Raw genomic sequence first — 13,354 nt, forward strand, 5'->3', positions numbered from 1 at the left:
GGTTTAGCATTTCCTATTCCGAAGAATGATCAAAGACTGGGGAATCTACACAAGATTCAAAGGTTACAATGGCTTGCACCCCTTTAGCTTTATATCTAGTGCTACATTGCGCCATGAATTTTTGTAAAATTATTGTCTTCAACTATGCCTGTAAATGCTTGCTGCAGGTTGGATGTCTCCGGCTAGTTTAAGACCTTACCCATTTTTAAGGTTACTATGTTGAATATAGTTTCTTTATCACATTCTGACTGTCTGTAAGAACCGAGATGCTTTTTCTCCCAGCCTGCAACATATAAGATTATTTATGTTGAAAATAATCTAGATTATATCCATTTTTAAAGCTTAAGAGCATAGAGAGGAGGTGGATTATATTTGCATAGTTATAGCAGCTTGCGAAATACTGAGGTTCTATTAAATTATATCCTGTTTTGGGCAGCATAGATGAAGCTTATGAAATGATCATGATGGATTTTTTTTTTTTTTTTTGGCTTAATGGTAGATATATAGGAGTTGAAGTCTTGTATTTTGATTGTGTGAAAATAGTTTGAGTTGGTATCCCTTTTTGGTATGCTAGTCTTGAGGTAGTTTTGATTATAGTTCTCCCAAAGCTGGACAAAATATGTTGTCTTATCGAAGCTATAGAACTAAAACAATTCCTTAAATCAAAAGAATAATTTTATGTAAGGAAGAAGAAATTTTCGAAATAACAGGACTTAACATGATTGTTTTTTATAAGCACATTTTTGGCCCCCTAGTGGAGGGAAATGTGAGACTCAAACTAATTTTGCTTCATGAGGTATGGTTCTTACTCGATTGCTTTATCTTAGAGTTCAATTGACGTGAATTCTAACTCCATTAAAAATCTTGATTTTTTGGACAAGTATATTTGAAACTTAAAAAATTAAAGTCTCATGAAGTAGTTGTTGCACCAATTATAAAAAGTATGACAGTGACTTTGTAATGGCGGTGGTATGGTGTGTGATGGTTTAGTTGGCAACTAGCAATAGTGATAGCAATAGCAATAGCAGCAAGTGCTAGTGATTGTAATGATAATGATAATGATGGCAGTAATAGAGCTGTTGAAGTGGTGGCAATAGCAATGACAATGATAGCAAAGATGATTGTGGTAGTAGCAATTAGCAAACTCAGCCCCTCCCTAAAAAGAAAAGATTGCGGTATAGTAGAAATGGCAACAGTGATGATGGTGGTGTCAATATGAAGAGTAATAGTGGCAGTACATGAATGTTAATACTGTCAGAATTTGTAATTGACTTGCTATTCATAAAGTTTGAAACTCTGGAATTTGGATATGGTCGAAAACTCTTAAATTTAAAATTTTTAAGAATTTGGAAGTTACTCTTCCGTTAGCACAAATAAGGGAAATTAACATTGGAAATTATATGATGCCGACTTCAAATAAAGTCCTGCTTCAAAATTTCTCATCCAAGCACTTCATATAATGGTGGAACAGAGGCTAGTATAATGACTGATATTAATTCTGAATAATCTTGAATTTAACCTTTCAGAGCATAGAGTTGTAAATTGAATGAAGAAAAACTAGAATGCATTATTGAAAGGAAAATTACAGATCACATGCATGCAGAGAATGATATTCTTATGATGCAATAACAGCCATGGCAAATGTTTTATTCATCCACAATATGCAGTTGGTCAAGGCCTTAAGCAATGATTCATGGAAGAAAATTTGTAGAAGCAGGATCATGTTATCTAAGGCACTGAAAAGAGTGACAAAAGCAACATCTCATCCAATTGATATTAACCTTAACAAGAATTTGATCCAATTGGCAGTGTTTTGACTGTCAGTCTACAGAACAGGAAAGGTAATCAGATCTATAAAATTTATGTGGTGTATGACCATGCCTAATTGCCTACACATTCTCCTATCTTCTTGGTCTCTGTCTAGAAAGAAAATTCTGTATGGTGAGAACCTTGTATTGAAACCGGAAATTTACATCTCTAATCCTTTGAGGTAATGACCAGCAATCCCAATGCGCCAATAATTATATACTGCAAGAAGACATGGTAATTTAGTTTCTACTGGTAAAAACAAACAATTTAATTTCACTACAAGTGCCAAGCCCATGGAAGGTTACATAATTTAAACTGCATGAACTTTTTTTGTTGTAAGAAAGGGAAAATGCATGATTTGCAGCAGTTTTCAGAAACTGCCTCTTTTCTATCTATGGAAATGAAGGATTTGCATGTCAAAAGCTTTGAAATTTCAACACAGGCAAACCTTGATTACGGGATTTTCAGTCATGATAATTGTCATCCAACCAACATAAGGCAAAAACCTGCATGGAAAAGAAATATAATTGATCATGCAGATGAAAGACAATCATTCATTAGTTTTTTTTTTTGGGATACAATAAATTGACAAGTTTTGACCATATTTGGATTCATGTGGTAGAATGGCAAAACCTTTGGTTTCATGGATAATTGAGAATGTACAGGCTATGCACAGATAATCTAATGGACAAGACACTTTTAATGAGCTGGATATGCTTAGTCATTTAATTTTAGCCAAGGCAAGTCCCCAAGCATGAGACATTACCCCCACGAAGCCAACCAAATAGATCTCTCATTGATATACCCATGACAGGAGAGGCAGCACCTCAGGAAAGCAAGCACTGAGGGACAGAAGTTCATTTCCGCATGGGAGACCTGAAAGTCCAGTGGCCATTGGCAGCTAGCTCTCGTGTGGTATTGGGTGAAATGAATCCCATCTGCCTTGCAAGAGATGAATGATTTTACTTTTGAAGATGTGGAAGCCTAAGTGGTTCAAATGATTGTCCTTTCTCTTGTAGATTTTATTGAATCTTTTTTTTTTTTTTTTTTGTATTTGATTCCCATTCTTTTGTAGTTCTTTATACTGTTTTGTGCATATCATGTGTACATGAGGTAGTTCCTATTTTCCAATAAAAATTATGACTATAAAAAAAAAGTGACATAAACTGAAATTCATAAAATCAACTTATGGTATCTCTAATATAAGTTGATCTGTGATGCCCATTTAAAAACTTTTCACTGCATAACTAAAATCTATGTAACATTCTGGAAATGCTTTGATCTGTTGACAAGTTGGTAGGAAAAGAAAAGGTATTATTCCACATGTGAACTTTACCCAACAGCTCTCCCCATGACATGGTGTCGTTGCAACCAATGTTGGCCCTGAGCATACAATACCCTGTCATCTTCAGGATTATTGTCTCCTGATGAAATTAGCAAAGGGAAAGTAGAGTCACCAAACGTGTGGAACTTGCTAAAAAAATATCATGTGATTAAAAATCACACATACATATACTGTAAGCTAGATTTCAATTTTAAAGAATATGAATTTCATGGCTATCTTAGGTTTACGTCCTACGCAATCCCATAATACTGTGTGGGGTTTTTCCCCTTCTTTGCTTTCATTCTTTATTTTTTTTTTTTAAAAACGACTGTCAAAGAAGAATTTCAATGTTAAGTATTGACAATAATAATAAAAAAATGACTTCATTCAACCTTTTAGAGATAAATAATATGGTACCTTTTGTGAGGATATAAACTTCTCCAGTATCTTGCTGCTCATGAATCTGACACACAATAAAAGATGCATTCATAGCACTGATATGTTGTTAAAATCAAACAACAATGAATAGCTAGAAAAGGTGCTAGATAAGGTGGTGTCTGAACCCCATAATGCTTTTGTCAAAGAGGGACAGATCCTGGCTCAGAGTTGAGAGCCAATGAATGCTAGGATAGTCAACCCAGATCCGGCAAAACAGGGGTGTTGTGCAAGTCAGATTTGGAGAAAACATATGATCATGTGCATTGGAAATTTTTGTTATATATGCTTCGTAGGTGCGGGTTTGGTCCTAGATGGAGACATTGGATATTTCGTGTATTTCCACGGTTCGATTTTTGTACATTCCACAGTTTACAGGGGTTGACAGGTTGAGAAAGAGAAATCCTTTATCCCCTCCTTTGTTCATTATAGTTATGGAAGCCCTTAGTACAATGTTGGAGAGAGCTAGGAGAGGCAATTATATATCAGGGTTCTCAGTGAGTGGACATTCTGGTGGTCAATTAGAGATCTCACATCTCCTCTTTGTGGATGATATGCTGATTTTTTGTGGGGCGGATCCAGAGCAAACATGGCATTTGAAAATGACTATTTCTGCACCATTTCAAAATGGGGGGCTGGGTACTCATGACTTGGTTCTTTTTAACAAGACTTTGTTGGGAAAATGGTTGTGGAGATATGCTATGGAGAGGAATGATTTTTGGAGGAAGGTAGTAGACAGGAAATATGGCAGGGGGGGGGGGGGGGGGAGGGGGTTGATGCTCTAATAGTGTTCAGGGGCCTTATGGGGTTTGGTCTGTTTTTATCAAGAAAAGGTGGGATGCTTTCCATTGTTTTGTTAAGGTGGGAGATGGCTCTCATATTAAATTCTGGTATGATCCTTGGTGCTAGGGACTTCCTTTGAAAAATAACTTCCCAGAATTATAAAGTACTGCTCGTAATAAAAATGCTTCAGTGGCTGAGCTGTTATCTTTTTCAGAGGATAGTTACATTTGAAATATCAGTTTCATTCAACCGGTTCAAGATTAGGAGTTAGAGTTGGATTTCTCCTTTATGGATCTGATATATTTTTTCATTGAGACTGAATGGGGTAGATGAATTAAGTTGGAAACTCTCTTTTCCAGGGGGTTTTAAAGTTCTCAAAGTTCGATCTTATTATAGGGCATTCACTAATCCGCTATCTTTTCCATAGAAGCCATTGTGTAAACCAAAAGTTCCCACAAAGGTTAGTTTCTTCCTTTGGATAGCAGTGTTGGGAAAATTTTTGATTGTTGACAATTTGCGGAGGTGGCAAGTGGTTGTGGTGCATTGGTTTTGTATGTGTAAGAGGAATGGGGAGACTAATGATCACTTACTTCTACACTGGGGTAGCTTGAGGGTTGTGGAATATGGTGTATTCACTATTTGAGGTTCATTGGGTCATGTTGTCCTGCCACATGGTGTTGTGGAGCTTCTTGCTAGTTGGATAGGCAAGTTCAACAAACTCAGATCTTATGGTGATCTTGAGTATGATCCTTCTCTACCTCATGTGGGGTATTTGGAGGGAAAGAAATGCACCCACTTTTGAAGGGAATGAAGATCGATTCATGACTTGAAGTTTCCTTCTTTCAGACTGTTTGAGTGGCCAAATGCATCAAGTTTTTTTACTTTCAGTTCTTTGCCTGATTTTCTTGATTTTTGTACTTTCATTTCTATTTAGATTAGATATTCTGCTGGTATCATAGCACACTTCCTGTGTGCTTTGGTTCATTGTATTTTCTCATCTTATTTCCATGGAGTTTTTTATGTCTATATATATATATATATATATATATATATATATATATATATATATATATGAATATGACCTGGTGCAGCAGCAGCAGTAAATTATTTACTTCATTGATCACAGCAAAAGTTATTGATGTTGAGATTTTAATATAGGAATGACTGAATATAAAAGAAACCCAGAAAGCATTAACCAACTGATTTACTGAGGTAGGACAAAACCAAAAGGATGCAAAAATAATATTGAAGAATAGCAAAACTAAGGATAAATAACCTAAGAGCCAGTATCTAGGCTTGCTTGGAATTAGCATTAAACAAGAGAACAAACCTAGGAGTCAACAAGGTTGACTAGAGTTAGCACCATACCATTCCAAGATAACTTTTATTAATCAATAAAAGTGTCTTCATTGGAATACAATACTGTTTTATATAGACTACTAGGACTAAAACCTAATTCTAATTATAATTGACTTCGGAATTCCCAATTATTGAATTAGAAATTTACTCTTGGCTCTAGGAAATTAACAAAAAACTAACAACCTAACCAACTGAAGGTTGGGCCTTAGTGCGATGGCAAATGCCTTCCAAAAAAATTTAGGAGAAAAGCTGCCTACCAATCTCCTCTCCCAAACCCTACAAAAGTGGAAGCTTGTGTATTGGGTAAGACCTTTTCCTTTTATTTGATAGGTACCATAACCTAATTAACTATTGAGACCTTTTACTAATATATATGATTGTGCATATAGCTCAATCTTCAATTCCCAGTGGTTTTTCATCATTAATTTGGGGATGTCAGTTGATAATTCAAAACAAATCACAACTGCCTGCTGCAGGTGGAAAAATTGCAAAGGTAGGTAATATGATGGGCTTGTTCCTGCATCCTTCCCGGTTGGTTACCTTGCTTGAAGTCTTGTGAATGAAGTTGTATACTTCAACTTATGTTAAAATGGACTGGGTTTTTGGCCTTGGATGCAAGTATGTTTCCAAGTGTTTGCATTGCCTAGGTTTCCCAAGATTCTCAACCATTTTGGAGCGTTCAGCAAACAGCTACACCTTACTGATATTATATCATGTTGATATGGTAATAGCAAGGACAAGTGAAGGCTGAGTGACATTGAATAGAAGCAACATAGAAATGGAAGACAACAGTTGTCGATGGAAAATCTTACCTTAATTACTCGGTGGACAATTGGAATATCATGTCCCTGAACAATGTGCAAAAGTTACTGTTAGAGCTTCCAATCTAGAAGCTTAAAATTTTAAGTGGAGATGCCTAATCAGCACATAAACCCACATCAAATACGACACCTTGTGGGGCTTGTATTAATACCCCCTCAACCAAAGTAGAGAAAAACAAGCTTGGCAAGTGGAGTTAAAGAACAAGGTACGGATAGCAGGGAGGAGGGGAGGAACATACATCTACATTAAAGACAATGATTTCTCCTGCACGAATAGGGTCCTTGCTCATATGCAAGAACAAAATGTCACCCTGCAAGATAATCAGATAGTTATACCAATAAACCAAATTAAGCCAAATAGAAGCATTTAACAGTTAAGCACTTCACTACATCTACATAAGAAGTGTCACACAATATCTATATGAAATATTCCTATTAATTCGGTTTTATAGTTAGAACCCTCAGTGATTAACAATGTGAAATTAAATTAAATAAACATTTAATTAGACAATAATAATAAATATATAATCCAGCAGTATATATATTCACAATAATATGCCCAGCAGATTATATATTTAGGCCACAAATATAATACCAAAGCAGTAAAAATATTGGTGACAGAGAATGGTCACAAAGTAGAAAACAAAGGTGAATCTTTCCAATGGAAAAACCACTACAGGGGGAGAAATCAGTTTCGTCGAAAATCAGTAAAGAGAAACAGTCACATTGATAATGATTCACAAAACCTTTATAGCCTAGACCTATGCAACCTCTGTAAGCGCCCTACTTTCCTTCCTGCCACAGCACTCCCAGAAACTCTGGAATTGTTTTATAGTGATCTCCTTTGAACGAGAACCTCTGGCTTTCCAAGAACCTCTTGAATATTTTCTCAGCGAACCCCACTAGGCTTGGACTTTGTGGTTTCAATCTCACTTTGCTCACAATGGGATTGAAATTATATGTGCGTAGGTAAAAAAAATTCTATGATCTTGGCTTAATCAATGGAATGTAAAAGAATACTCAAGATCAAGAACAAAAAGAAACTGAGAGAGAGAAAGATTTTCTTGTTTGGCTCTCAAAACTCTAACACTCACAGCTGCAAAACAATGACAGGAGCTTTAGATTTTTTTTTCTTCTCTCTCTCTTGGTGCTCTCAAAAATGTCAGCAACACTAAGCCTAAACAGAAAGCTCTGCTTCTATATTTTTTCTACACAGTCAGCCTTACAGAAATGAAAGCATGGCCCTTCCTTTTGTTCCACTGCCCACACGTGCTAAGTGTAAAGACCCCCAGCCCCTTGTCTTTTGATTTTGTGTCAGCCTACTGCACTCAACAACCCCACTGCATGCATTTAACGAACTTCACATCCAGTCACTTAGGCATGCTTAAAACAGAAGGCTTCCAGCAGCTTCCTTTACAAGCTTCATGGAATTCAAAAACTTAAGAGCTTGCTTGAGTAAGCTTTTATTGGCTCAAGCAAGAGGACCTCTTTTGCTTGAGCAATCAAAAACAGGGAAGAGGCCAAATCTCCGTCTGATGGGATTCCTGTTCATGCTACAGTGCTTACTCGAGCAAGATTCTGCATACTGGAATATTTTGATGCAGCAACTGTAATTGGATTTTTGGATAAAAAATTTTCACCCTCATCTCATTATACTGTCATGGATATTAGCCAACTTAAATCCTAACACTATATACATCAAAGATGGATCATATAAAAGTGAAAACTGATACAAGCAGCCATTAAGAATCAAGCACCATGTATAAAAGTAGTGCTTAGAATCTCCACTTTCACATGAATGTAGGTATTCACTGCTTAATTGTCATAGAATAGAATCTCTCATACAGCTTTTTCAGCAAATAGTCAAATAAAGTATTTTATAAAAAACCCAAGATCCTGTTTTGTTACTGGTACAACTACCAATCTATGGCCATCATCTGCATTGTTCCAGCAACTCCTATCATAATTTCATAAACCCCAATAATCTTGTCATACATTTTTTTTATGCCAAGAGCCTTGCAGCTCGATTGGCATCTCCTAGTGTTTCTAACAAAGACATCCAGGTGCAAATCCCTCCACCCCCAATTATAGAATTAAAAAAATAGTATTAACAGTCGAAAACAGATTTTTATTTTCCCCTGATTCGTAAATTATAGACGCACCCAACCCATGACCTCACCCGCCACCTAGGACTTATAAGGACTGGAAGCGCCAGTTGAATTAGAGCTCATTGGCATATAATTAACATTAAATATAAGTTTTTTCTCTATTTTAATCCAAATGATGAGATTCCTCAAATGCTTGATTGACACAGTACAACCATTCTAGACAATTTGATCATTTACAATGGAGAAAACTGAAGCAAACACCATGATTGTGATAGCAAGAAAACATCATTATTAAAAATGAACTGCATCAGATGCACAACTTGTAAATGCAGCTGCATTGGACCAAAATAGATGTCTCAAGATACATCAAGCACTTTGCTACAATCAAATTGCAAAGGGAACAAAAAAAAATAAAAAAAGGTTATATTCCACTAAAAGACTTACTCTTTGGAAGCCGGGTTCCATGCTTTCAGAGAGCACAACTACAACAGGTGATTCACTACCAGTTATACATATTAGTCCTTTCCATATAATGAGAGCTGATGTAAGTATTAAGCCTGAAAGAGATCACCAAAAAAAAAAGAAAAGGTCACCGTTAGAACATCAAGTAGTAAACAGAAACTTTACAATATGGGCCGTGCATTGAACATCATGTACAACCAACGCACTTTTCATAAAGTCAAAATTATTGGATTGTAAAGCTCCTTTACAAGATTTCAATGAATACAGTATCAAATATAAACCTATAACAAAGTCACATGAACATATAATCAAACACATTTGAGGGTTGAGATATAATTAAGAAGCAGCTTTAGTGAGTACATGTAATGTAGAGAGAGTAATTAATAGTAAAAAATAATGTGGGATAAGAGAAGTGGGATAGTACGGACCAAGATTGACGGCCTGAGAGAGAGTTTGTCTGAATTGAATGGATTTGATAGAGTCCACGCTCTCTCTGATCCATTCCATTTTCTTTTTTTCTTTGCTTCTTCTGATGGGTATGTATGTTTGTAAAAATATATGAAATATGAAAATTATAAAGACGCCCGCTAAAACTTTGTTTTGTATACTGGCTGCTGATGTTTGACTGTATCAGGTAGGTAGGACGTGGCTCAATCAATAATGTTCGGACATGTGGATTTTTGCGGGTCCAAATTGAAGAAGGAAAAATAATAAATAATAATGGATATTAATAGATATTCTTGTTGAAAGTCTTTTTTAATCAGTAAGATCAATTTATTCTTTTCTTCTTCTTTTTTTAGTGAAATAAAATTAGATAAAAAGTCTTTGTTTCAGATTAAATCCCAAAATTTTAGTTTTCCCAATTAAAGTTCCAAAATTATGAAACTGTTTCAATTTTAAGCCTTCATCAGTCTTAGTTATTCTGCATAGTAATGGAATAGGGAAAAACGAGAAACTGTTGAAATGGATTTGGGTTTCTTGCCTTTCTTTGGTTAGTTTATTGTCCATAATAACATAGATGACAAAGATAAAAACTTCAAAAATAAAAATTTTAGATCAGTAAAAACTTCAAAATTAATACAACTTCATACGGTTGAGATTTTTATTAGCAAAATTAAAATATGGACCTCGTTTAAAAACAAAATATACACTTTAAGACTTTTTTATATAATTTCTCTTAAAAATTGAACATAACAATATTTTTATGTTGAAAAATAGAATTATTGTCTTCCAATACAAATCCAACAGATGATTTTAAATGTATTTTGACAAATACCTTCATTCAATTCATTTAGTTTCTAACTAAAGTGAGTGTCTAGAACTCTTTGAGCACTTTATTATTCTCTAGATGTGTGTAGTCCTCACACACGCTATATAATTACAGTGAAAAATTTCTTAAGGGTGGCCCTAAGATGCTAGCTAGGAAATTTGAACCCAGGAGCATCTTGTGGATCTGATGAAGTTTTGGGAACCGCTAGACAAACATGTTGGGGTTTCATTGATTATATCTTAAGTAATGTTGGAGATACAATTTTCACAATTACTAAAATGATACACTATAATTTAAAAAACATCATTTTCACATGGTTATTGTTGATGCAATTTTTATTAATACCAATTGTGAAACACCTCCCTAACAATTATGTTGTTGCACTAAGACCCCTAATCTTATTTATTTTTTGGCCAATTTAGTACAACAAGTGTAATTTTATAGCAAATAGCCCCTTTTATCAACATTTTGTCCAACTTACTAATGGAGAGAACACATGACTCTCGAATGAGTCACAAAAAGCAAATTACAAAGGAAACAAACAGGAAGATGGATTTTATTCGGTCATGTGGGTTTTGTTGGGGCAGGGGGACGTGGATGATTTGGTACTCATAAATTATGATTCAAAGAATTATTTAAAAGAAGTTTCTATTTGAGATCGGCTTGCACTCCGTTTGGGATGAGAGAGCGGAATATAATTTTGTAATATTCATTTCATTTTATTGTTTAGGAGTTTTAATGAAGGGAATGAAAAAACCATTATCTTATTTGAGAGTTGTAATGGGGAGAATGAAAATACAATTCCCTTGTTTAGAAGTTTAACTTCTTTTTTTCTTTTTCCTTTTTGAACGAGGGAAATGAATGAAATGAGAAGAATTATTTTGGAATCTTTCTTCCATTCCTTTTTTTGAGAATTTTAATGGAAGGAACGAAAAAGTCATTCCATTACTTTGTCTGGAAATTTAAGTGGAAGATAATGAAATTGATAGGAGGAAACACCTATTCCTCTCGTTTCCCTCGAAACCTTAAATGTTCATTTCCCCCAAAATCTATATATATTAATAGCCAAAACTGTGATAAAATTTAATTAGATTTCAAATTAGAATTCAATTAGAGTATAATTTTGCACCATGTGTTTCTTTTAATCTAAGCTTTTAAATTTTTGTTGAAAGTAAATTGATTTAGTGTAAAATTTTTTAATCTAATATAATCTAAAATTTTTAAATTTTTGTGCTAAGTGAGTTAATTCAGTGTAGAAAACAAGGAGCCCAATATAAATAAACGAAGTAAATATATATAAATATATATATATATATATATATATATATATATTAAAGACCAAAACTTAGAGAAATTTTGATTATAATCAAAATTAGATTTTGCCTTTATTAGCTTTTCATACAAATTAAATTGTTTAGACTCTTGCTATAATTTTTTTTCCTAAACTAATGAGTATATTTTTTATATTGTTTCTATTTAGATATTTTATATGTGAAGATTTTGAACGTAATAAACTATAATTGAGCTAAAAGATCCTATACACCTATTCCCATTCAATTTAGGAAACATTATTGAACCAATTTATTATTTTATTTTTTGTTATATTTAGTAGAATTTCACAGACAGTGATAGTGAATTGATATTGTACATATAGTGTCAATAGTGATTTTCAAAATTATATACATAACAACAGTGTAATGAGAAATTTGACATAACCAATATCATTAAAATTGCAATAAGAAATCATTTTAGTACCTCCAAATGTTATGGTCGAGTTAATGTACTATATATATAATAACTCTAACTAACATCAATAGCACCACTACAATTCATCATTCTTATGCATAAGCACGAGTTATATACTAGTTGAAAGTAATAAGAGAGAATTGAATTAAGTTTAATGAAAATTTTATTAAAACACCCGAAATGCCCTTATACATTACGTCATTTATTTTAAAATAGGAGTGTAATAGTAATATAATTATAAAATGATTCTATTTCATTCCTTATATGTTGAACCAATCAAGGTTACTTATTATATTTCATTAATTTTCATTAATTTGTTTTTGATAGAATTTTAATTTATGGCATTTGCTCACGATGATGGATCTTTATTATTAAATCAAGATCTTTTATTTGAGGATAAAAGATTTTACCAATTGAGCTACATATAACACTTTTCCATTATTTTATTTTAAAACATCAAAGCACGATTACTTAATTATATTCTATTATTTTTTTTTCCATTACTTAAATACATTTTATTCCATTATTTTCCATTTCTTTATGATTTACCTATTTTATTCCTCCATGAACTTCTAAACGAAGTGTTAGATTTCCATTAAAAAAAAAAAAAATGAAGGGTTAGATGCATGGTTATAAATTGGGTCATGTAAAAGATTAGATGGGGCGGGTGTAGTGTAGCAGGTTGTCTTGTGGGTGTTATTATGAACATTTTTTTTAGAAAAAAACCGCCTCGTTTTAATTGCATCAGAACTAACTTGCATATTTTTAATCTCAAAAGTGTGACTTACTATCGCTCACTCTTGGTGCGGTGGTGATTATTCTACAAGTATAAGTGCTTATAAGGTGTAGGGTGTGAAGAGTAAGGAACAGAGTTTAAATCTCTAGAAATAAGTTTCATGTACATATATACTAGATTATGCTAAAAAAGTGTGACTTAACAAACACATCAACATGGACATTGGTAGAAGGACTCCCAATTAAAACAATAGGTGTGGATAGGGACCAGATAAAAATTTTTAAACTTAAAAAGGGCAAAGTTAAGAAATACCAAAACTTTAAAATTGTAATTTACAAATTGTTATAATTTTTTTTGGAATGCTATGCCCTTTTCCTTGTTTAGAGCAACCACATCAGCTCATGTAAAAGATTCCGTCTATTTTACACAAAAAACCTACTTTTTCTATTTTACACTATCACTTTTACAAAACACCCACATCAGTTTATCTATTTTACAAGA

General features: G+C 33.7%; 1 protein-coding gene across 1 annotated transcript; it reads right to left on the reverse strand.

Annotated features, from left to right (window-relative positions):
- Window positions 1–1,694: 1,694 nt before the first annotated feature.
- Window positions 1,695–9,671, reverse strand: LOC142622707 (uncharacterized). Its single transcript, XM_075796236.1, has 8 exons — window positions 9,530–9,671; window positions 9,084–9,196; window positions 6,771–6,842; window positions 6,523–6,558; window positions 3,551–3,596; window positions 3,146–3,233; window positions 2,258–2,315; window positions 1,695–2,028 (listed from the first exon to the last, which is right to left on the reverse strand). The coding sequence occupies exons 1-8, from the start codon at window positions 9,606–9,608 to the stop codon at window positions 1,978–1,980; spliced, it is 543 nt and encodes a 180-aa protein (XP_075652351.1). The 5' UTR covers window positions 9,609–9,671; the 3' UTR covers window positions 1,695–1,977.
- Window positions 9,672–13,354: the final 3,683 nt, after the last annotated feature.

This window comes from Castanea sativa, chromosome 1, assembly GCF_040712315.1.
Source record: "Castanea sativa cultivar Marrone di Chiusa Pesio chromosome 1, ASM4071231v1".
Lineage (NCBI taxonomy): Eukaryota > Viridiplantae > Streptophyta > Magnoliopsida > Fagales > Fagaceae > Castanea > Castanea sativa.